Here is a 26,841-nt window from a genome sequence, read left to right as displayed (position 1 = left end):
GAAAGTCTGCACCTGTGTTCAGAGCTTGTGATGCCTCCCTGGGAAGGATACTAACAATACTCTCAGTTCAGAGGTCAGACATGAGCCAGCAATGCTGCTGCCTCCCAGTAGGCTCATGTCAACCCTGCATCTTAACCCTTAACCCCAGGCCTGACCCCAGGCCCTGCTCAGTGCCCAGTGAGTAAATACTGTCCTCCTGGCGGCCCTCAAGGCTCCTAAAATAAGAAGCAAGGCTGCACACAACTGAAACAGTCACATGGCAGCACCTACAAACGCCGATTAGTTCAGCCATTAATCTTTCGTATGCCCACCTGTGGAAGAATCTGCCTTTCCCATACTGGCCTCGTCATCACCCCAGAAGCCACAAAACTGGAGTGGAGACAAGACACTCCCAATTGTGAGGGGCAGCCTAAGAAGGAGGACAGTTCAGGTATTATACGACGATCACCATCGCTTAACCCTTTCAACCAATGACTTTGCACTCCACCATCTTCAAGACCAATAAAACCTCCATGTAACACGTACAAAATGCTGGAGGAACCCAGCGGGCCAGGCAGCATCTATGGAAAAGAGTACAGTCGATGTTCCGAGACCTCCATGTGTAGTTCCTTCAAATAAATCCAATACTCCAGATGGTATCCAATCAGAGTATTGTCCTGGGCAGACGGCACAGACTCCTGGTCTCCACTCTTTGCTAGAAATGTGATTCAAACTCCTGCTCTTCAGTAATGTGAACTAATAGCAACTAACTAACTGCATCTTGGTATGGAGAGGCTGGAGGAGACAGGGACCTGAGAGCAGCACCATGGTTGGATTGGTGAATGTGGACGTTGCTGGGGATTGGCAGGGCTGCTCTGTGTGCTGAGAGATGACTCAGACACTCATCCCCACGAGTTGGGTATCATGGAAGCTGTTCTAGCCCAGTCTCTGTACTTGACCACTCAGCTCTCCCAAGCCCAGAATGGCCCACACTCAGAATGGGCTGTGGGTTAGATTTGTGCCAGCGCCAGTGTGCATCCACAAGTACTTTTGGGAAGTGTGGGGTGGGACAGATATACATGTGAGTCTTCAGACTTAAGGACCAGAACATTTTAACAAATCGCCACTCTACAAAAGCAAGATCCCATTGTATCCATACATCACCTTGTTGTGATCTCTGCTCATGAACTTGTAGACCCCAGTCAGTTCAGATTGGCAACAACACCTCCAACACAATCTCCACCAGCACAGGTGCACCACAAGGCTGTGTGCTTAGCCCCCTGTTCTAATCACTTTACACCAATGACTCTGTGGCTAAGCACAGCTCCAATGCCATATTTAAGTTTGCTGATGACACCACTGTTGAGGGCTGATTCAAAGGTGATGATAAATCAGCATTCAGGAGAGAGATTGAAAATTTGGCTGAGTGGTGTCACAACAACAACCTCTCGCTCAATGCCAGCAAGACCAATGAACTGATTGTTGACTTCAGGAGAAGGAAACCAGAGGTCCATAGCCGGTACTCATCGGAGGATCAGAGGTGGAGAGGGTTAGCAACTTTAAATTCCTGGGTGTTACTATTTCAGATGATCTGTCCTGGACTCAGCATGGAAGTGCAATTGTGAAGGAAGTATGGCAATGCCTCTACCTCCTTAGGAGTCTGCAGCCGTTCAGCATGACACCTAAAACTTTGACAAACCTTTATGGATATGTGGTGAAGAGTGTACTGACTGGCTGCATCACGACCTGGTATGGAAACACCAATGGCCTTGAATGGAAAACCCTACAAAACGTAGTGGATTTGACCCAGTCTATCACGGGTAAAACCCTCGCAACCATCAAGCACATCTACATGAAACATTGCTGTAGGAAAGCAGCATCCATCTTCAGAGATCCTCACCACCCAGGCCATGCTCTTTTCTCACTGCTGCCATCAGGTAGAAGGTGCAAGAGTCTCAGGACTTGTACCACCAGGTTCAAGAAGAATTACTACCCCTAGTCATTAGGCTCTGGAATGAAAGGGGATAACAACGCTCACTTGCCCCATCACTGAGGTGTTTCCGCAACCAATGATCTCACTTTAAAGACTCTTTATCTCATTATCTCACGTGCCCACAGGAAAATGAATCTCAGGGTTGTATATGGTGACATATATGTACTTTGATAATAAAGTTCAGTTTGTTTCATGTTCTGTACCTTTGCCTTGTCACTCAGATTGTTAAAACGCTCCTGAAGCTCTTGCAGTTCCAAACGTGTCACATAATGCTGAGCCATGCTTTCCCCTTTAGCCTGGATGGTTTCCAGCAGCTGGCTGTGACTCAGGGTGTCTTCATACAGTAGCTGCAAGAACACAATCCACACCAGGTTCAGTTCACTGAAGAGAAACGGGACATGTCAAATTAAAACATCTCACAGCTTCCCAGTATAATATGTCAGTGGTGGAGAATGAGGATTTGATTTACCAGATTCTATTAGAGGAAACGTTCTAACCTTTTAACCTACATATGACCGCAGTTCCAAAGTTTCATGTTTGACTTCTCTATTCTGAAGCCACTCAGTTATACTAAAGCAGCCACATTAAGATAGTCCACTACTACTTTCTCAGAGCAACAGGAGATGGCATTATAATTAAAAGCAAAACTAATTATCCAGATTTACATTCTTCCAATTTGTTCTCTGACACTCCCATTCCCCACACTCCCACCTACCACCCCTATGGTTTTGTTTATTTCTCTGATAAAGAATAGGGAATACCTCTCTTTGACCCTCACAATGCTTTGCCCAAAAGGGCCATACTTTGAGCACACACCATATACTGTGGCACTGCAGCAGGGCAGAGTCAGAAACAGTCCTCCAGTTCAACCCAGATATATGGTACAATGCCATCGTGCATTATGTTGCTCAATCCACACAACGCATCCAGCCACTGTTCGTCCAGGAGCTTAATGGACTTGGTTCACATCCATTTAATGTGCTTAATCATTCAACCAACCATTAATCAAGGACTTAGCAATCTAACACAAACCCACAAACTCATTCTGTGATTGAAACAGGGACAGAGAAGGCATGCTTCTGATAAGAAATTGAACTCAGGATGAGTCTGCTGAATCATGGAATAAACAGCTCCAATGCATTAACCTAATAACTGCAATTTTAATGCACTCTCGCAACAACCCTCCCTCACACAACATCACCTCAGACAAACTTAGCCCAATTTCCTTTTGTGGAATTTGTTATGCTTTAACTGGGAGCCCTAGAACTGCACAGGAGATGGCAGTCTGGCCTATTAATCATGCACCAGTTCCTTTCCAGAGGATCTAATTGGTCCTACATCCCCCCCCCCCCAACTACCACCTCCCCAACTTTCCCCACGTCTCTGAAACATTTTGCTCAAGTGCTTTGCTAATTCCCTTTTTGATGTTAATATTTCATCTACATCAGCCACTATCAGGCAGTATAAAACTGATGATCTCACAAGTCTCCTGCCTGTCAGCTTAAATCTGTGCCCAAAAGATCACCAGGCCCTTCGGACAATAGAATATGTCTGTCAATATTTCCTCTCTCTAAACACTTTATGATCGTAAACGTCTCTATCCAATGTTCTCCACTTCTATCTTGTGAGCAGAATAACTCCAACTCCTGTAATCTATCCAAGTAAATGTTGACCCTCGTCTCAAGAACATTCTACTAGATTTTATCTGTCCTGCCTTCAAAGCCTTCTTTTCTTTCTTTATTAATCTTTTTTTATTAAGTTTCAAATAGATATGTTTTAATGATAGTGATACAAAGAGATTGGGATTACATTATTCAAAGCCTTCATGTCCTTTCTAACCTGATGTCTTTAACAAGGGCCACATCATGGTTTTATGGGTTTCATATAAATTCCTTGTTTTTATAATGTGCAGGGACCTATTTACTTTAGTAACTGGTTGATATCTATCAATCCACCTTCAAAGAAAGCTTATCAGCACATGCATTTCACAAGGAATCCAGCAGTAGGCAGCACTTTGGCAAGACCTGACTCAGTGACAGAGATAAACAAATCTTTTCTTTCACATTCTCAGTATGTTAACATTCAGATATTTGCCAGTTCATTAGCAAAAAAACTTCGAACTTCACTCTGCCTGGCTCGGGAGGCAAGTGTTTCCTGTCTCTAGCCTCCACTCACCTTGGCTTTGCCTAATCCTGTGGCTTTGTCCCGAAGTTCTGTGCATTGTCTTTCAGAAGCCTTCAGGTCTCCCTCCATCCGATCCATCCAGCTCATGAACTGCCGGACATCGTCCTGGTAACTCGTCCAATGAGATAAAGCGGCTTCCAGTTGGCTGTGTAGGATTGAACATGTTATTAGTGCAAATTATCTGAAATGTTAATCATAAGATTCATCATCCAGTCTTGAAGTAAAGCAACGTTAAGCTTTCTGAGCATATCTTGTATATTTGACTTACAGTCCAAATGACAATGACAGATTCCTAGTGTTGGCAAAGTATTCCAGTTGGAAACATTTGGGCTGATGCTAAATGCTTTTTGAATAAGGCACAAATTATTGCAGGTTCATGAAACCTGGGCACTTCAAAGCCAATCACTTTGTTAATCATTCTCTGTGATGAAATCCAGAGGGTCTGTTGAACTGAAACTTGTGATATGTGGAACACCACACACAAAATGCTGGAGAAGCTCAGCAAGTGAGGCTTTGATGAAGAGTCTTAGTCTGAAATGTCAACTGTTTATCCTCCTCCATGGATGCTGCCCGACTTGCCAATTTCCTCCAGCATTTTGTGCGTGCTGCTTAGGATTTCAAGTTTCTGCCAAATCTCTTGTGTCAACTCTGTGAAGTTTTCAGGAGGGATGAGCCCGGGAACTCTCAGGCTGTGGGCTGCAATCTCCAGTTCATGCAGGTACACCTCTGACACCACTAATACATCATGTTATTGCAGCCCACACAGAGCACATGCATCACACATTAGCCTGCACCAGACGTATTTAATGCTTTTTTTGCATGTCACAAACTCAAAACTCTTTTGCAGGTGCAATACATTCTGCCCCACGATACACTTAGGTTTAGGAGCACATGGTGATCATCAATGTTGGTTGATGCCTCAACATCTCTGTGGTGGCTTTGGTCCAGTTTAGTGCCAAATTTAATCCTATCATAGCCGTGAGGAACTGACCTTTTGCATTGAATGGAGAAGGACAGAAGCGAGTCCCAGGAATCTTTCAGATCTTCCATCTGTTTGCAGAGAGCAGCTGTACCTTCAGGGGAAGTACTCCTCAGAACGGACTCCCCACGGGTCAACACCATCTTGAGCTGAATCTCCTTTTCCTGTCTGAGTGCAAGGAGAGCCTGTTGGAAGAGTGATTCATTTCCAGTTAGGAGAGTTCACAAATGCCAGAGGATGTTCACTCATAGAGGTGATGGTCATCAGTGATAAAGTGGGTGATTGTCTCTCAGCCCTAGTCACCTACTGGAAGCTAACAGTAGATTTCCTTGCAGGTCTGTTTAGTGAAGACACACTTTTCACACGATTGATGTCATAGAATCATGCAGCAGGGAAGCAGACCCCCCTGGTCCCCCACATCCATGTCAATTACCCCACAATGATCCCAATAGCCAGCACTCTGTCCAATACTCAGAGAGGCCTTAGATATGAGGACTTTGAGCCAGTGGGAATGAAGAAACAGCACAAAGTATGCAACGGTGGATAATGTGAGAATGGAAGGAAATTTGAAGCGAGTGTTTTTCCCCAACCACCTGCTGCCCACTTCACTCTGGAAGGTAGAGGCTGTGAACAAAGTTCCCTCTAATTTGTAACGACCAGCGTGCGCAAAAATCTTTAGCTTTTTGCCCAGCGACAACAACATCTGCGCACTGAATTTTTAAGTGGAAGCAAGCCTGAAGCTATTCTAAGGATAATAATCTACCAAGTCCAGTTTGTTGTTCATTGATCAAAAGAAATAAAATAATTATCATCACTGAGTCTTATTTCTCATCTACTTTACAACAGCGTGTAATACTATCAATCTTTTCATATGTTATTAAAGTTGTTTGAAATGGTCAAACAAAACTTATAAAATTACAAAGCTAGTTGACAAAATATCCAGATTGGTATTTTATTTGGAAATCATTGCACACAGTACAGATTTTGTAGCTTAATTCCGCGTTTCGTCAAGCCATTTCGTTTCAAACGAATGAGCAGTTCCTTTGTGCTTCATGCCCTTTGCTTCTTTGGAATTCAATAATTTCTTCAATAAAAACAGCATTAATAAGCCAGTTCTAAAATCTGCAGACAAATCATTGCAAACTCCACCTTCCACGTCAGAATTTGGAAAACTTAATGTGATTGTGTATGATCGTGAAATATACTTAACATGACAATGAGGTAGAGGGTGACATTCCTTTGTGTGCTAGTAACAAGAGATGTGTGTGCACACACCTTAGGGGGAGCATTGGTTGTGAGTCTGAAAGGGGCTGACAATGAAGCCTTGATGAATGGATCTAGTGCCTCCTGAACAGACTGCAGGCACTGAGCACCAGTACAGTAGATTATTCCTAACTACGAAGGCATTAATGCCAAAGAATGTTTCTTTCAGGTCCTCAAGCAACGAATGATTCTGTCTGTGGTAACATTTTGTCCTGGCCCATGTAGAGTTATTCCTACATTACTGCTGGGTCAAAATCCTGGGCCTCCCTGCCTCTGTCTCTCTAATCAGACCAATCCTGGTAAATAGGATAAGCACAAATGGGAAGTGGATCGTCAGTGTGGCAAAGTGGGCTGATTGGTCTGTGTCCGTGCATTGCTTTGTTTCCATCCCTTCACTCAGCTAAGTGCGTTCCATTACTGGGAACACAAAAGGAAGTGAAACAGAGAAATTAGGGCCATTATTTCCCAGCCCTCATTGGTCAGGAACATCATAGAGCTCAGAAACAAGATCCCCATCTCAGCTAGTCTCATTTCCACTGAACCTTTCCCATGTACCTGTCCATGCATCTTCTAAATGTTGTTGCTGTACCTGCCTTAATCACTTCCTCTGGGTGAAAACATTGCCCATCAGAGGTTCCTATTAAATCTCTTCACTCAGCTTAAATCTCTAGTTCTGGGTTCCTTACCCTGGAAAAAAGACAATGTTCATTGACCTGATCTATAACCCTCGTGATTTTATGCACCTCTATAAGATCAACCCTCATGATTCCAGAGATGACGGAGTTAGACTATAAGGAGAGATTGTGTCACCTGGGACTGTACGCACTGGAATTCAGAAGGATGAGAGGAGATCTTGTAGAAACAAATAAAATCATGAAAGGGATGAAAGATAAGATAGAAGCGGGGAAGTTGTTCCCACTGGTAGGTGAGACTAGAACTAGGGGACATATCCTCAAGATCTGGGGGAGTAAATTTAGGAGAGAGAGAGGAACTGCTTTCTCTAGAGTGGTGAATCTGTGGAATTCTCTGCCCACTGAAGCAGTGGAGGCTACTTTAATGAATATGCTTAAGACAAGGTTGGATAGGTTTTTGCATAGTAGGGGAATTAAGGGTGATGGGGAAAAGGCAGCTAAGTCCATAGTCAGATCAGCCATGATCTTATTGAATGGTGGAGCAGGCTCCTGCTCCTGTTCTTATTCTCCATTGCTCCTGTGCTTAAAGTCCCACCCTGCTCAACCTCTATCCATAACTCAATTTGTAAGTCCCAGCAACACCCTCATGAAGCTCCTCTGCATCTTTTCAGCTTAATGACATTTTTCCTTTGGCAGGGTAACCAAACCTGAAAACTATATTCCAAATGAGGTCTCACAAGCACGCTGTGCAACAACAACGTAACTTCCCAATCACCATACTGATTAATGAAGGCCAGCATACTAAAAGCCTTCTTTCACCAGTGGCGCCGCTTTCAGGGAAACGTGTACTTGTAGTGGAACACTGCCTTCCTGAACTGCCACAAGATGTGCAGTGAACGGACTCCATTTAGTGGGAAAGCTGGAGCATCCAGGAATTTAGGCCGGGCATCAGTGAATGAATGGTGCTTAGCATCTAAATCCAGATGACAGGAGACAGAGAACACTCCTCACACTGGCGCAGGTCTTTGGCATTTTTAAAAAGCTCTGCTATCAGCAGTTAGTTTAAAAGATCACAGGGGAACATGTTTGTGGTGGAGAATGGATCCTATTGTATCACAGAATCATGCATCACTTTCACCCCTCTCTGACAGTTCATCATTGAAACTGAAAAACTAAACTTTCGATTTTTTGTAACAGTAAAGTGTGTTAGCAGAAGTTACCAAAATTCCTAAATATATACGAGTCTTTTATCCACGTACCTATCCGAGAGCCTCTTAAATGTCCCTAATTCATCTGCCTCTAACAGCAGCCCTGACAGTGTGTTCATGCACTGACCATTCTCTATGTAAAAAACTATCTCTGACATCCCTCTATACTATCCCCAATCACTTTAAAATTACGCCCTCTCGTTCAGCCATTAGCACCTCACATTTCACCACACACACACACACACACACACACACACACACACACACACACACACACACACACACACACACACACACACACACACACACACACACACACACACACACACACACACACACTCACACTCACACTCACACTCACACTCTCTCTCTTATAAGGTTGCTTATTCCCTGATGTACTCCCTGTTTAATGAAATCCATCAGGCAGCCAACCATAGTACTGGATCCAATCATTCCATATGGTACAGGATAAGGACACGTGATCCAGTTTGACACTCCGGTGTGATTCCAAAGGAAGACCACTGCTGGAAGAGCCATCCTTTGATTAACATGTTAAAATGATACCCTTTTGGTCACTCTGAGCAATGCAAAATACTTCAAGATATTCTTCGTAGCTGATGAGTTCTCCCTCGTGCCAGGGACAACACTTTATACACACTGCATCCTTAACCTGGACTCCACCTTGGACGGTCCCAAGTTAGACTGCAAAAAGAGGAGGGTTGGGCATGGGACTAGCAAACCCATCCTGTAAAATCCTAGAGCCACAGAAACGCTGACAGAAGATCGGGAGGCCTCGTCCCTTCACCTAGAAAATGTATAATGGGTTACACGCGGGGACAACTTGGAAGAGTGGTCTAGGACAGAGAATTCTGGCAAGCTGCTGTCAAAGGCCTATGCTCCAGTAGGGGTGATGCACTTAAGCAAAAAATAAACAATCCTTGACCTGCTCCCTCTCCCTCTTCGGGTGAGATTCCAAGCTGATATCCCAGATTTGGGTAACCAGACTTGTGAGGATAACATACCAATAAAACTCACCTCAACCTTTGCCATCCGGTTGTCTAGCATACTTTTATCAGCAGTGGGGGTACAGTAGGATTCCAGCATGTGCCTGGCATCGGCCACCCAGTCCTGCAGCTCCTTCAGTCCCTGTGAGAACTGCTGGTGTTCAGTTACAGTCCGCTGAACCCTTAAAGCCTTCTCCTGAAATCCAATAGAAAGGACAGAAGCAATTCTCACAAAATCATTATATTTCGTGTTTTATTTATACGCAAGCAAATGTAAACTCCATCACAAACTAACTGACACTTTGTCAGCGACGGTACCCCAGAAGCCAGGCTATCTTCCAGCACTATTCTTGAAACTGCTCCCACTACCCCTTTGGACTGTCTCTTTCAGCACCCGGCGATTTGCTGTATGAAAACATTTCCTTCTATCCCATCACCAAGTTTTGGGACGAAACAGATTCTTTTGCCAGTCATTTTACAGCCAGTAATTCAAACACACACTTTTCATTACTTACTCTTATTGAAGCCAATCATTTTGAAAACAGTTGTCCCAAGAGTGAATAGCTCCACTTTTTTTTTATTGTTTCTGCAAACATTTATAAGATTGCTTATCACCTGCTTAAATTAAACACACTGGGAAGCAAACCACAGTAGGAGATCCAGTACCCTCAGTTTTGTATAAGACATGTACACAGAAACTAGTCTGACATTCCTGTAGGGTGCTGGGAGACGTGCACTGTTGGGAGTGCCAAGGGAGACACAAATTGCTGGAGAACCCATTCTTTGACTCATGATGTCCCTTTGTCCACTCTGGGAAGCTGCCCACTGTACAGCCAGCTACTTGCCCACCGCATGGGCATGCTATGTTGGCAAGAAAATGTGCTGCAACACTTGCAACAAAGCCTTTGTTCATGGTGGCCCCACAGAAGAGCAATAGCCTGCATGGGGGACAATTTGCAATAGGGGTAGCTAGCTGCTAACTGGTGGCACGTGCACTTGTAGGAAGCAGGCGTAAAGCATTGGCTACAAGCCCCTGGTTGACATATGGATTGGTGACTTCAGGCATGATGCTCTGCAGAAATGTATGGCACAGAAGAGGGCCAGTGGTTGGGCCAAAAAAAAAAACGTAGCCATTTAAGCTTTTCCCAAATTTCTGCTGTCTGTGCCGGGGCTGGGAGGTTGCAGCACATCAAGTGCTCATCCAGACATCCCCTGAAATCAGGGGTTGACGGACCCCTCGGTTAATGGCAAAAAAAAAGGTTGGGAACCCCTGTCCTAAATGTGTGGAGAGACCCTGTCTCCACTCCACTTTCAGACACCGTCCTGGCTCCCTACACTCTTCAAGCGAAATTGCTTTTGCTCCATCTTCCTTTAATCCTTCTAGCAACTACTCCACATCCTCCCCCCTAGCTTGTGATGTTTCTGTTGGGGAAAATTTATCTTTGCTGTTTACCCTATCCGTGTCTCTCATCATCTTGTACACTTCAATTAAATCTCAGTATCCACAGAAAAGGATGAGTGAGGAGAGGGGCAAAGTGTGTGGTCGTTGGAATTGTCCTGTTGGAAAGATTAAGCAGTGGGCCTGTACTTACTCAATTTTAGAAGAACGAGAGGTGATCTCATTGAGTTATACTTAACTCTTATGAGGATTGTCACTGAAAATGAAGGGATGACGTTGCCTCTGGCTGTGATGTCCAGAGCCTGGAGTCACAGTCTCAGAATACAAGCTCAGCCATTCAGGACTGTGAGGAAAGAAATTCCTTCATCTAGAGCTATTAATTTTTTGGAATTTTTTTACCCAGAAGGTCTATGAAGGCTCAGCTGCAGAATATATCCCAGAAACTGGTAGAGAATTAGATGCAAGAGGAACCAAGGAATATGGGGTTAATGCAAGAAGGTGATGCTGATTTAAAAAATCATTTGTGATCTTATTGAATGGTAGAAGAAGCACGAAGGGCCAAATGGCCTACTTCTGCTTCAATTTCTTAAGCCAATTACAAACTACACTGTCATAACCGTAATTCTCAGCCCTGGCAACATGCTCTAAATATGCTAATATGCTAAATATGCTAAATATGCTAAATTTAGCATATTTATATGCTAAATATGCTAAATATTTAGCATATCCTAAATATGCTCTACAGTGCTCACATCCATCCTGTGGCATGGCAGCTAGGATCATACAGCACAACGCAGCTGTAGCAACTCTATAATCAATTCAAATATGACCTCTCTGCTCTAATGCTTCATATATTGACCAATGAAGGCAGGCAGTCCATGCCATTTCTTAATCACCTTCCCTTTCCTTCCACAAGCCTTGGGGATTTGTGGATATTCTCTCTAAATTCCCTGGTTTTTTTTAGGATCCATTCCCCTGCCTTGTTTGTACAGCTTCTATTCCATTACAAACGCAGTGTGACCGGATTCCCTGCAAGTCACTTTATGCACTCAAACACGTGACTCCGAAGACCTTCCAAACCAACGACGAAGGACTAGAGCACCAAGCCATACGCCCAACCTGGCCTGGAAATACATTGCTGTTCCTTCACCACTGCTGGGGTCAAAATCCCAGAACTCCCTCCCCGACGATACCGCGGCTTTACCCTCATCTCAAGGACTGCGGCGGTAATTAAATTGGGGGGGCAAGTGTTATAAGGGGAGGTTAGACAAACTATGGTTGTTTTCTCTGGAGTTCTGGAGGCTGAAGGGAGACGAGATAGAAGTTTATAAACTCATGAGAGAGGCACACAGTGAGTAGATAACTGGTATCTTCTTAGAGATGCAACGTCTACTACTAAGAACATGCATTTAAAGTGATGGGGGAAATGTTCAAAAGCGAGGTGTGGGGCAGGAGTTTTTGTATATACAGAGAGTGGCGGCTGCCAGGAGTACTCTGCCAGGGGTGGTGGTAAAGGCGGATACGATCAAGGTGTTTAAGATGCACATGAATGCACACAGAATGAAGGGATAGGGGCCGTGTGTAAGCGGAAGCAATTAGGTGGCAGTGGCTTAATTAGTTCAGCACAACATCGTGGGCGAAAGAGCCCGTTCCTGTGCTCTACTGTTCTACATTCTACACGCTGGCTCAGACTGCAAAGCTCATATTCAGGTTCAATAGGGTCTTTTAAGCGACTCTTAGATAGGTACATGGAGCTGAGAAAAATAGAGCGCTATGGGTAACCCTAGGTAATCTCTAAAGTAGGTACATGTTCGGCACAGCATTGTGGGCCAAAGGGACTGTATTGCGCTGTAGGTTTTCTATGTTTCTATATGACTTGAAAAGATATCTTTTTAAAACCAAATGGCATTTAGCAAGAGATAAGCTTTGTCTTGGTTGCAGTTTTCATACCAACAGTGAAGTCATGAGACAGATTTGCATACTTGATTAAAAATGAGGTGATATTTCACTCACTGATGTTTTTAGATTATGCAGGGTGAAAATCACGTTTGCTAATTCAACGTTCACGTGTGCATAATTCATGCTGCAGCAGGTGTTAATCCCCTCGCTGTAGAAGAGTAGAACAGTGCTTTACAAACGGCACTGTCAGGCTGACCCCCCCAGCTGTGTAATCTGAGTAATTCCACACAGCGGCGCTTGTCCAGAATGGAGCTCGTGCTCTGAGCTAGCTGCTCCTGCTTCAAACCGGAAAGCTGAGGGCTTAACTCCCAGTGCGCGGTTGTGAGCACACAACTGCCAGTGTAAAGCCGGATAAAATATCAAACTTGGATGAATATCCCGTGGCCCTGTCTCGAAGGCAAGGTAGCTTCCTCTCTCTCTCCACAGCGTTGTGAACTCAATTCAGAGGTTTACTAGAAGAAAACTGAAAGGAGCTGGTTTTCTTATGAGGGAAGGTTGGATAGTCTGGGTTTGTATCCCCTGAGTGAGGGGGAACTTGATGGAAATGTATAAGATGCTGCAAACTCTTGAAAGGGTGGATGAGGAGAGGATCTTCCTTCAGCGGTAAAATCTAGAACTAGGGGGCCAATGTTTAAAAATTAGGGGCCATTAGTTCAGGAAAGGTGAAACTTTTTCTCAGAGCGGTGAGTTGTGATTCTTTAGAACTCTTCCCCAAAGGACAGTGGAAGCAGAGTCTTTCAATATACTTAAGGCTGAGGTAGGTAGATTCTCAGTTAGTGGTGGGGTGGGGTGGGGTGAGGGGGGGGAAGAAAGGTCATCACAGATACACAGATAGGCAGAGATTTGCCACTGTCTTATTAAATGGCAGAGCCCCTTAAGGGGCTGGGTGGTCTCTTCTTTCCCTTGATCCCCACAAATTTAAATAGGTTGTTGTGTTGCTGTTTTTGGAACCTTGCTCTAGAGAAACTGGCTACCATGATTTGCCACTGTTGAGTAGTGGCTACACTTTAAAAATTACTTCAATGGCTATAAAGCACATGTGACATCTTGGGATGTTATGAAAGTTAAAAGATAAATACACGCCTTCCTTTCTAAGTGCCACTTGTTGTTGTCTAGAGCCCCCACAAAAGTTAACAGAGTAGCTACAGTTTACTAGGTACACTCTCCTTCCTGGTCACAAAACATTACCTTAATGCAAGCATCTTATGACACAGTGAACAGAAACTGAGTGATAATGAAACAGCTACTGGGGCAATGAGCAACTCCATGGTGGACCTGCCCTTCATCATCTCTCTACTCTAATGTCATCCTGGGACTTTGCTTCCCAGATATTTCATGGGGAGGCCATTAGTAGAGAGGGCACTGGATCACCGACTGCCCGATTATCAACACCCCAGGGTTTATCATTGACCAGAAACTGAACTGGAGCAACCACGTACAAAATGTGGTGGCGAGAGCAGGTGTGAGGCCAGGAATCCTGCGGCAAGTAACTTGCTGTCTACAAGGCTCAAGTTGGGAGTGTAAAAGAGCACTCCCCACCTGCCTGGATGAGCACGGCTTCAACAGCACTCAAGAAACACGGCGCCAGATAGGACGCAGCAACCTCGTTGATAGGCACCCAATCCACAACCCTTCACTCACTCCACTACCAGTGACAGTAGCTCGTATCATCGATTCTGCCCTGCAGTAACTCTTCACATCTCTTTAGACAGCTCCTCCAAAACCAGAGACGTCTACCAGAAACGCATTGGACTACCATCATCTGGAAGCTTGCTCCAAGCCACATGCCATCGTGACTTGGAAATCTCACACTGTTCCTTCACTGTCACTGGGTCCAGATCCCGGAACTCCCTTCCTAACAGTACTGCGGATATACCCACACCTCAAAAACCACAGCATTTCAAGTAGGTAGCTCATCATAACCCTACTTAAGGGCAATTAGGGATCAGCAATTAGATGCCTTGAATGAATGAAAACATCACCTGAGATCAAGACTGCATATGTACTAAACTAGTGAGGGAGCAAGACTTTCAATGAAACCATTTTTATAACCACACCAGAGAATTTCAGACCATAAGTTTGAGAAAGGAATAAATTAGTGGCAGCTAAAAAGCAAAGTTACAAAGCAATAGAGGTAAACTGGAGAGTGTGTGGCTATATTTTTCTTTCAGAGTTACAATTGGTTCTGAGGTTTAAGCAGAACACGCTGGCTCCCAGTCCTTACCTTGGCTAAGTTACTCAAGGCTAAATACCAAGCGGACAGCTGAGACACTCTGTGCATAAAGCTTTTGTTAGACGCTTGCTCTTCCCAGAGTTGCTGGGCTTTCTCTTTCAGCTTGTTTAGCTGTGGTTCCCGGGAGGCTATATCCTCTAGGACAGACTGGAAGGCAGAGGCAGGTATGCAAGAACAAAAACACGTTACGCAGCGTATCACATTTGGCAGCGGCAAAGCATCCAGAGACTTTTCAACCAATATTTACCATGTGGGGCACTGAAAACGAGCCACATCAAAAGCATTTAGTGCACATTGCTCTTTGTTAAAACAAAAGACAGGCATTTTACAATGCTAAAGAAAGGCAGGTTTCTATATCAGAAGAACAGAGGCCCCGAGTCATGAGCAACAGCAGAATGTGAAGAGGATTGTGATAATCCACATAACCCAAACTCCCATGTTCTACCCCCGTTATGGAAATTACGCTGTTAGTCGCGTGCAGCTCGTGGTGAAATGAAGTCTGTTTCTGGTCTGTTTGCAAGAGGCTAAACTACCTGCAACCTGAACTGTTCATTCTTCTTTGCTAACAGGTCGGGCAGCTGGGCGCTGCTCCCTTGCACAGCCATTTCTGTGGCAACCAGCCACTCCTGCACAGGCCCGACTCCAGCTTCGAAGTCCTTCATCTGAGACTGCAGGTTCTGGGAGAAGGCAGAAACATGGATTACTAGTGAGAACAGCCCTTTAAACATAATCTTTAAACCAAATGTGACACCTGCCCTTTAAAAACTTGCAGCAAGCCATACATCTATGTATTCATCTGTTTATTTATTGATTGATTGATTGAGATGCAGCTCAGAGCAGGCCCTCCCTGCCCTGATTTAACCCTAGCCTAATCATGGGACAATTTACAATGACCAATTAACCGGTGCGTCTTTGGGCTGTGGGAGGAAACCAGAGCACCCGGAGGGAACACAGGAGGTCACAGGAAGAACGTACAAATTCCTTACGGACAGCAGCGGGAGTTGAACCCAGGTCGTTGATACTGTAAAGCGTTGTGCTAACCACTACACCACCATGCAGCTATTTTAAGTCCAAGGTGACAAGCAATAGGGTAGATTCTGCTGGTCCGGCAAAGTGCATCATCACATGATAAATGGAGAACAGCGACCAGGTGAGGTTGCTAACAATGGAGAATAATTGACAATTCATGAAGGTGGTAGGGGAATCAGGGGAGACGATGGACATGTGAGAGGGGACAGGTTGTAAGAAATGGAGCAATGAGACCTATAGGTGTGTTCCCAGGTCAGACATGGAGGGGCCAACTGGCATCCTCCTATATTGTAAGGAAATAAGAAATAATTTGTTTAACTCATTCACAGCAAATAAAGATTATGTAACCAGATTAGTAATCCAGGGAGACACTAGAGAGTGCAGATACTGGAATCCGACGCCTGGAGGAATGCAGCTTGAACAGAATCTGGGCAGGGAAGGACATTGTGGACATTTTGGGATGAAACCCTGCATCAATAATCCATGGACCTAGACCATCAAACCCGAGCTGCAGGTTCAATTGACACTGCGCTATCAGAGGAATTTGACCCTGGGGAGGACAGGTAAACTTCCGCTGTCCAGTTTCAGTGGCCTAACATAGATCCTGACCTTGGGTGCCAAGGAGTTTGCACATTCTTCTCCCAGGAGCTCACTCTCCTCCCATATCTCAAAGGTGTGCTGTAGGTTAAGTGGGTACGTGACCCTCAGTGTAGCCAGAGGGAGCATTATCATCTCAGAGGGAAGCTGATAGGTACATGAGAGAGAATAGGCCACAAGAAGGTAAGTGGGAAAATGCGAGTGTTAGTATGCTGTAAGATCCAGCCTAGTGTCAAAGGGGTGAATGGCCTTTTCCTACGACAATAAGAAATACAAGATGATTTCTTTTTTTTAAGAGCAACACACACACACACACACAATGCTGGAGGAACTCAGCAGGTCAGGAAGTATCTACAGAAAGGAATGAACTTTATTCTTCTCCATAGATGCTCCCTAACCTGCTGAGTTCCTCCAGCATTTTGTGTGTGTTCCCCTGGATTTTCAATATCTACAGTATATAGTTTCTAGTGTTTATTTTTTTTGGATCTGCGAATTGCTGGCGAAGCTAGTGTTTATTGCCAGTCTCTAACTGCCCATAGTGAGCTGCTTTCTCCAACTGCTAGAGTCCTTCTGTTAAAGAGACTCTACTGTTGAGGAGAGATTTAGGCAAAGTAACTATCAAGGACCAGCAATATTTCTCCAGTCAGGAGGGTGAAGGGGAGTCTGCAAAGTGAAGTGTTGCTGTATGCTCGATACCCTTGTTCTTCTTCGTGGTAAAATTTGTGTGTCAGGGAAGAGTCAAGTTCATGAATGTGGCACTTCATGTAACAACGGGCAAAATGAAACTGGACTCTGGGAGGAAGATCTCCCATCAATTCCACCTGTGCCAGATCTCAAAGTCGCCTCCAGTTCGTAATTATTTTCAAATTTTTATTCACTCATGTTACCTTCTCGCATAGTCTTGTGGAGTTTGCACATTCAGGCTTCTTCCCAATTTGTAAGGATAAACTAGTAGGTCGACTAAATTGTCTTTTAGTGTATTTAGTGTAAATTGTGCAGGTTGGTAGAGGGAGGATGGTGGTTGGAGCTGATGGATGTAAGGGGTTTGGGGGAATGTGGTGGAGTTGATGGTATGTGAGGGAGTTGGAGGAGATGTTGGGGATGGTGGTCAGAGGTGATGGTATCTGAGGGAATTGGGGGAGGGTTTAGTGGGGATGGTGGTCAGAGCTGATCGTAGGTGAGGGAGGGTTTAAGGGGAATGTATTGGGAGTTGATGGTACGTGAGGGAGTTAGAGGGAATGTTGGGGATGGTGGTTGGAGCTGTTGACATACGAGGGAGTTGGAGGAGACGTTGGTGGGAACTGATGGTACGTGGAGGGAATAGGGAAATGGTTTAGAGGGGGATGCTAGTGAGGGAGTCATTGGATAATTCCTACCTGTAAGGCTGCCTCCTTTTGATGCAGACTTGCCAGCAGATTCTTCCAGTCCTCTTTGGCAGTGGCCACCTTGGCCTTTATTGCTTCTGCCTTCTCCTTGCTCAGTATCTTAGTCAGGAGCTCACCTTTGGAAATCAGGGTATTTAGTTTGCCCTGACACGCCTCACTTTCTGACAGGAAATTCTGAAAACACAGGCAAAACTGCTTTCAGAGTGGAAAAAGTCTTGTTTTTACACCTTTGGGGTGTTTCAAAGCATTTCACAGCCAGTGCACCTGTAGCAGATCACTGAAGCCCCTTCCCAGTTAGTTACCCTTTCCAAATTTTTACCCACTAACATTAACTTCTCACATTCCCATGTAAAAGAGATAGGAATGTCAACTTACTGTTTACACAACACATCTCCACAATCAGTAGTCCAAGGAAGAACCCATCATCATCATGTGCTGTGCCATATGATGTGGGTGATCATGGTCTCGCGATCATGATTGTTCTTGGTAAATTTTTCTACAGAGGAGGTTTACCATTGCCTTCTTCTGGGCAGTGTCCTTACAAGATGGGTAACCCCAGCCGTTATCAATGCTCTTCAGAGATTGTTTCCCTTGCGTCAGTGGTCACGTAACCAGGACTTGTGTTATGCATCAGCTGTTCATATGATCATCCACCATCTGCTCCCGTGGCTTCATAGGTCTCTGACTGATGGGGCTAGGCAGGTGCTACACCTCTCCCACCTCTGTGGGAAGGAGATCTGTGGCTAGCAGAGGGAAGGAGTGCCTAACACCTTCTTTGATAGAGATACATCTCCACCCCGCCAATTGATTATGCATTCATATTAGTGACATTGAGGACTGCGTGCAGAGAACCTGCCAGCTCTCCATTAAAGATGCGAGGCTCTACCACAGTGGGGAAGTAGATATAAGCTTGGCTTAATGTTTTAAATAAAAGATGTCATTCCCAACAGTATTGCAATCCCTCAGGATTTCACCGGACTGTCAGTCTTGATAACATATCAGGTCTCTGGAGTGTGGTCCGACTCAAAGGCTTGAGTACCACAAACTACGCCAAGCCAAGACAATCAAATAGCACTTATACCAGCGAACAAATTTCAATAACCTGATATCCTCCTGCCTGGCTACACAAGTCCTGGTCTGCCTGCCCCTTGAATGGATAGGTGATTAATATAGAACATCTGACTGCAGTGGAGAGCCTCATGCCTGCTGGTTGGAAGGCATGAGTGTAGCAATTACATGGAAAGCAGTTATCCCACGGCTATATAACAATCCCATTAAATCACACTGTATTAGTAACAATTTAATTCAGGAGTTCACAATGCATGTTAGCATCCGGAAATGTGATATGAGATTCGCCAACTACTTTACTAAGGTCTTTAGACAAAGGGAAAGTGCCATCCTTACCCAATCTGACTTCCATGCAATTCCAATCCAATACCACTGTAGTGGTTCTTATTACCCCCTGAAGTGGCTCAGTAAATACTCATTTGCAATACAATCACTTCCAGAGGAAGACTTGCCAATAATTTCTGACGACTACAATAGATAGATCATAATTGCAGCCTTGTAAGTGTAGCTTGCTTTCCGATAAAAGACCTAACTCTTCCACTGACATCCTAAGCTCCTTGTACTAGCTTTTTGCCTTACACTCCTCCAACCCCACATGTCAAGCATCCACCCCATGTTTCATTCCATCCATTTTCTCCACTGGGTCACGAGACCAATCAAAATATCCTACTACAAGTTTAACACCTGCATAAAGATTCATTCTGAAGCTTTAACCAATATCAATCCACTCCCACATAATCCCCTAATTGGATCACCACTTTACCAAGAGAAAATGATAGCTGGAGTACCCAGAGAAAATTCCCGACTATAATGAGCTCTCTGTGTTACCATCAGGCAAGCATATGACAAATTGGAGACACAGGAGACTGAAGATGCTGGAATCTGAAGCAATACAAAACAGGCTGGAGGAACTCAGTAGAACAGGCAGTGTCTGTGGAGGTAAGTGCTTTGGGTTGAGACCCTCCAGATGAAGGGGCTCGACCCAAAATGTCCATGTTGCTCAAGCTGCCTGATCTGTTGCATTTCAGCAGGCTTCTATGTGTTGCTGCAGTTGACAAAATGGGTCTGTTTGACCTCCATAAGCTCGGCCCTACAGTACTTTAAAGTCAAATACAAACAGCCCTGAAGTATCCATTCAATACAGGCTATTTTAAACTTAGAATTTTCATCTTCTTTCATAAAGCTAAATGAAAGACCAGCTGAAAAAATATTCTGAAGTTGTGGAGGAGGTTATAAGTGAATAGCATGGTGCTATGTAGACAGATAGGTGAATACTGCTGTTTGTGTCATAAGTACTTAGTCACTGGAATCACTGTCTAGGCCTCTTGCCCACAGGAGGAACAGGAGGAGGATATGGAGCCAGCAATAGCACAATCACCAGCTGTAGACACCATCACAATCTGGGCTGATCAACAAATGGGTGGAACAATGCTTCCCCCAAAATGTTCCAGACAGCTTTTCTACAATTACTATGCTTATGTCAGTAATTTTGAGGTGTTTGTCAGAAGCTGAAAGTACAATCTTCAGTGACTCCAAGTCATCCAAATTCATGTTGATCTCACAAATGCACAGTGTTGACATGGTAGCATTGTCATAGAAACATACAGCATGCAAACAGGCCTTTCAGCCCATTAAATCAGCGCCGACCATCAACCGCCCATTTACACTAATACAACACTCCCATCAACTTTCCACAAGTTTTATCACTCGCCTGCACACTAAGGGCCAATTCACCTGCCAGCCGGCACACCTTCGGGATGTGGTAGAAAACCAAAACAGTGGGAGATCTACATGGTCACAGGGTGAACATGTATACAGCCAACACCCAGGGTCAGGAGTGAATCTGGGTCACTGGTGCTATGAGGTTTCACATCTGTACCAAGGCTCAAACACTACCCAGATGACAATCTACTGGCAGTCATCACCTTTCGGTTGTTGTTCCACTGACTGAGCGTCAACCACAGACTCACATCCATGGAAGTATTACCAATATACATTTTTCCAAGCGGCTGACAAAAAGAAACATTGGAACTTCCCACTTACCCTCTTGAAACTGGTTGGAATTGTTTTTTTTTTAAACTGTGCATTTCCTCTAATTGGCTGTTTCAGGCACCAAAGTCCCAGCAGGCTGACCCAACATGTGAACCAAGATGACAGCATGGTCTGCCGGTAGCATAAGGCACTGTACATTGCATTAGGAATGTTGCCCGGAGGATTATTGTTATAAATTGCTAATTTATTTTTATTAATGAGATTGCAATGGTATTTCTGAGCAACATACTTGATCTAATGGCTAATCCCAAACAGGTGATTGGGAATAAGGTAATCCTTTGAGAGCAAGTTGAAAACACCTTTCTTTTTGCTTCTGGTGAGTGTCATTAACCTGAAACAAAACTGTACAGGTTCTATCTCCACAGATACTGCATAATCCACTGAGCACCTTCAGCAATATTTATGTCTTTCACTAAACACTAGCAACTGGAGGGTTCAAGATGACTTTGGAAAGATTTTGGAGACTTTCCTAGATACTTTGATGAGACTATACTGACCCTGAATCAGAAATTCAGAAATACACTGAGGACTTCATCTAAAAATTGGAAGCACTCTGCTACTCAACCTAACAAATATCTCACTGGTGTCACTGAAAGGAAGTAATGCTTGGTCACTGGAGCAACACACACAAATGCTGGAGGAACCCAGCAGGTCAGGCAGCTTCTATGGAGAGGAATAAACAGTCAAAACTTCAGGCCAAGGTCAATAATTCCTCACCACCGATGCAGCTTGGCCTGCTGAGTCCCTCCAGCATTGTGTGTGTGCTGCTCCGGATTTCCAGCATCTGCAGAATCTCTTGTGTTTATGCCTGGTCAGTGGAATCACTATATAGTCATCTTTGGTCCTCAGGGGAAATGGTGAAGAATAGGAGGCTCAGTATAGCAGTAACAAGTGCAGCAGGACAGGGCAATAGGAGGATAGGATAGCAAATCTGGCTGCTTCCCTCCTGCAGGTACAGCACTGTGCAAAAGTCTTAGGCACATGGAAAAAAATTCTCTGTAAAGTGAAGATGCTTTCAAAATAATGAAATTATAAGTTTCTAAATATTAAAAAATTACTATAAAAGAGCAGTAAACAGTACAAACTAAATCAAATCAACATTTGGTGTGACCACTCTTTGCCTTTAAAACTGCATCAATTCTCTTACGTACACTATTGTGCAGTTTTATCAGAAAACTGGCTGGTACGTTGCTCCAAGCACCTTGGAGAACTTGCCACAGTTCTTCTGCAGACTTTGGCTGTCTGGCTTGCTTCTGTCTCTGCAGGTAACCTCAGACAGCCTTAATGATGTTGAGATCAGGGCATGCCATCTGAAACCTTGTGTGCCCAAGTCCTTTCCACAGTACTGTATATTCTTCATTTATCAGTAATCTATGTCCTCCTTTCACGCAACATATTAATGCAGCATTAAAGAAGGCAAGACAAGCAGCCATATTTCATTCAGAGTCTAAAAAGATTTAGTTTGTCAACTAACGTAATCAAAAACTTCAACAAATGTACTGTGGAGAGCATTCTAACAGGCTGCATCACTGTCAGGAATGGTGATGGGGGCTACTGCACAAGGTCAAAGCAAGTTGCAGAAACTTGTAGAATTAGTCAACTCATCATGGGTAGCATCCAATACATCTTCAAGGAGGGCAGTGTCCATCATCAAAGATCCCCACCACCCAGGGCATGCCCTCTTCACACTGTTAACATCAGGTAGGAGGTACAGAAGCCTGAAGGCACACACTCAGTGATTCAGGAACAGCTTCCTCCCCTCTGCCATCCGATTCCTAAATGGACACTGAACCCTTGAACACTACCTCTCTACTTTTTTTTTTAATTTCTGTTTTTTTGCACTACTATTTTAAACTTAACTAATATACACACACACACACACACACACACACACACACACTGTAATTCAGTATCTTTTCAGTTTCTCTGTATTTTTTATCATGTATTTCTTTGTACTGCTGTCATAAAGTTAATAAATTTCACAACACATGCCGTTGATATTAAACCTGATTTTGATTTGGGTTTTTCATTGCCCAGGATCTCCGGTGCCATAGCATAGAACCTGACTGCCCTTCCCTTCATCCCTCAATCACTCCGGGTCACTCTGTCATGGAACCAATACATTCCGTGGAGTGTTGGAGTTCACATTTTCTACTCCACAAATCAACACCCGTACATGAAACCTGTGGATGTCAATTTCAGCAACTGCAGTCAAGTTCATATAATGGTAATTTGCAGACAACAACCAGATATTTAAAGGGAAACCTTATGAGCACAACACCCATTTTCCATCTACCTTCGCCCTACACCACGGTAACCAATGGTGAGCAGCAGTCACTGTTACAGTGACGTCTGAATCCAGTGAACACTTTACCTGCAGTTTCTGGATGATTGCAGTTGCTTCATCAACATTCTGAGGCGTATCGAAGCAGGTGGTGATTTTAGTGTTGACCATCCATTGCTGAAACTCTCGAAAGGTCACACGGAACCGTTGCTCCAGTGCCTTCTCCTTGCTCTGACTGTACTTTGCCGTCTGCAAACAAAGGCTGCGGTTTACAGGAAACAAGGAGACAACAAATTATTCACTGGAAACATCAGACTCTCTTTTCCCTCTGTGCATACCCCCCGATGTTCTGGGTATTTCCTTTTCAAACCACAAGGTCAAAGCCTGTGGTCCTGGTGCCACTCACCAAGAAGTGACCAGGACTCCCTTGGGCCCAATACCAGCATGCAAGCTGACATCAAAAGAGCTCCAACAATATTGAAGATGTGTTCAAAGTAAATTATTATCAAAGTACATATATGTCATGGAGTTAACAGCTCTGGTTTAAGAACCTGATGGTTGAGGTGTAATACATTTTCCTGAACCTGGTGGTGAGAGTCCGCAGGCTCCTATACCCCATGGCAGCAGCCAGAAGAGAGCATAGTCTGGATGCTAGGGGTCCTTAATGATGGATGCTGCTTTCCTAGAACAGCGCTCCTTGTAGGTGTGTTCAATGGTGGGGAGGGCTTTACCAGTGATAGATTGCGCCGTATCCACTGCTTTTTGTAGGTGTTTCTCTTCAAGGGCATTGGTATTTCTATACCAGGCCATTATGCAACCAGTCAGGATACTCTCCACTGTGCATCTATAGAAGTCTGTCAAAGTTTTAGATGACATGTTCAGTCTTCACATACTCCTAAGAAATTATAACTCTACCAAGCCTTCTTTGCAATGGCACTTACATGCTGGTCCCAGAAATGATAACACCCAGGAAATTGAAATTACTGACCCTCTCAGCCTCCAAGCTCTCATGAGGACAGGGATCATGGACCTCTGATTTCCTCCTCTTGTAGTCAGTAATCAGCTCTTTGATCTTGCTGGCATTGAGTGAGAGGTTGTTGTTGTGGCATTGCTCAGCCAGATTTTTAATCCCCCTCCTATATGCTGATTCTTCACCATCTTTGATTCAACCAACAACAACGGTGTCATCAACAGACTTAAATATGGTATGGAGTGTGCTTAGCCTCACAGTCATCAGTATAAAGCAAGTAGAGCAGGGACTAAGCCCATAGTCCTGTGGTGCACCTCTGCTAATGGTGATTGTAAGGAGATGTTGTTGCCAATCTGAACTTGCTGGGGTCTGTAACTGAGGAAATTGAGGATTCAGTTGCACAAGGAGGTTTTGAGGCCAAGTCTTGGTGCTTATCGATTTTGAGGGGATGATGGTACTGAATGCCCAGCTGTAGTCAATGAAGGGCATCCAGATGTATGCATCTGCCCTGTCAGATGTTCCAGGGTTGAGTGAAAAGCCAAGTAAATAGCACCTGCTGTGGACCTGTTGTGAGTTTTGTCAAACTGGAATGGATCGAAGTGACTCCTTAGGAGTAGATACGTTTAATCACCAACCTCTCAAAACATTTCATCACATTGAATGTAAGTGCTACTGGATGAAAGTTATTGAGGCTGGTTACCACATTCTTCCTAGGCGCTGATATAATTGAAATCAGCTTAAAGCAGGTGGGTGCTTCGGACCGTCGAAGTGAAAGATTAATGTTATCAGTGCACACTCCAGCACAAGTCTTCGTACACGGCCGAGTGCCCTACCTGGGCCAGATGCTTTCCGTAGGTTCGCCCTCCTGTAGGATGCCCTCACGTCAGCCTCAGAGACTGAAGTTACAAGGTCGTTGGGGGTTATGTTTTGTCGGTCAAAGTGAGCATAGGTCATCAGGGGGTGAAAACCTGTCACACATGTCCCTTGGTTTTTCTTTGTAGGAAGTGATAGCATTCAAATTCTGCCACTGCTTACTGTATCCTTCTGCAATTCCGGTTTGGTCAAGAATTGCCACTTCGCATGTGAGATGGCTTTCAGGGGGTCAGATCCGGAACTCTTGCATTTTACTTGGTCTTTGGACCTGAGTGCCACTGATCTGGCCTTCAGTAGATTGCTGATCTCTTGGTTCATCTGAGGCTTCTGGCTGTGGAAGACTGACTTTACAAAGTCTGCGATAACCATGGCATATTCGTTCAGATCCTCTGACGAGTCCTTGAAAATGACCCAGTCTACTGACTCAAAACTGCTCCTCTGCTTCCTACCACCACCTCTTCATTGTCTGAACTTCTGGAGCCTCACTCCTTAGCCTCTCCCTGTATACAGATAGGAGGGAGAGAGCCAGTTGATCAGATTTCCTGAAATACGGCCGAGGGATGGAACGGTAGGCATTCCTTTCCATCGTGTAGCAGTGGTCAAGTGTGTTGGGACCCCCTGGTGCTGCAGGTGATATGTTTTTGATAATTGGGCATGTATTTCTTCAAGTAGGCTTGATTGAAATCCCCGGCAACAATTTGAAAGGTGTCTGGGTAGGCCGTTTCTTGGTTGCTAATCGCGGCACTCAATACATCATACTTAATATCAGCCATTGGCAGGATGTAAACTGTGGTCAGGATCATGGAAGAGAGCCCTCTTGGCAAGTAGAAGGGATGGCACATAATTATTAGATAATCCGGGCTGGGAAAACAAATGTGTGACAAGATGGCCGTGTTTGAGCACCACAAAGAATTGATCATGAAACACAGACCCCACTTCACGCCGTCTTTGAATCGGCAGTCCAGTCCATGCAGTGGATCGAGAAGCCCTCAGGTCTGACCACCATAACTGTTGTGTCTGAGGTGAGCCATGTCTCCATGAAATAGAGAACACAGCAATCCCTCATTTCTCTCTGATATAGCAATCGTATCCTTAGATCATCCATCTTGTTCTCCAAAAACTGTACACTTGCTAACATGATACTGGGTAGAGGAAGTCTTACAGCACATAGTTTCAGTAAGGCTTGACGATCCCCCCCAAACCACCTTCCTCTTTTCTGACTATGAGGCAGCAAAGAGCTTCAGCTCCTTAAAGTCAACCCACAGCAAGACAATTGGGCAATCTTGATCAAAACCATTCCAATGTGAGGATTAACTGGGGGCAACTTCTGTTATAGAGAAATGGATGTCGCAGAGCAGTGTCTTCATCCAAAGCTCTGCGATCCACAGGAGCTTTCAGTCTCATTCTTCATCTCACCCAAGCAAGTGACCATTTTACTGGGACACCTGTACACCTGCTTGTTAATACAAGTACAGTGGATTCCAATTGCCTCGGGCACATCTGGACCAGTTAAACAGCTGCCTAAATTAGCCAAAGTTTCATGGAAATAGTTCTCGATTAGTTTTTGGTCTTTAAAAGTTGTCCCAAATAAGCAGCTGCCCTGCTTATTGTGTAATTAATCAGAATCCACTGCATCTACCCACTGATCCTTGGACAAGTGCACCCCCATCAAGAGAAGCCCTGGGAGTCCATAATAAAAATAATAATAAAATAATAATAATAACAACAAGTACTTTATTGATCCTGAGTG

At 44.4% G+C, this 26,841-nt stretch overlaps 1 protein-coding gene across 1 annotated transcript in view; it reads right to left on the bottom strand.

The window, feature by feature from the left end:
- LOC140730671 (nesprin-1-like) overlaps positions 1-26,841 on the bottom strand; it is a 626,730-nt gene that overhangs the window by 385,025 nt on the left and 214,864 nt on the right. Inside the window, 8 exon segments of the mRNA XM_073051428.1 lie at positions 2,176-2,319; positions 4,148-4,301; positions 5,148-5,320; positions 9,274-9,438; positions 14,825-14,980; positions 15,367-15,510; positions 17,836-18,018; positions 23,339-23,510. Coding sequence (XP_072907529.1) covers positions 2,176-2,319; positions 4,148-4,301; positions 5,148-5,320; positions 9,274-9,438; positions 14,825-14,980; positions 15,367-15,510; positions 17,836-18,018; positions 23,339-23,510 — 1,291 coding nt within the window.

This window comes from Hemitrygon akajei, chromosome 7 (assembly GCF_048418815.1).
Source record: "Hemitrygon akajei chromosome 7, sHemAka1.3, whole genome shotgun sequence".
Taxonomy (NCBI): Eukaryota; Metazoa; Chordata; class Chondrichthyes; order Myliobatiformes; family Dasyatidae; genus Hemitrygon; species Hemitrygon akajei.
This window is presented reverse-complemented; position numbering and strand designations above follow the sequence as displayed.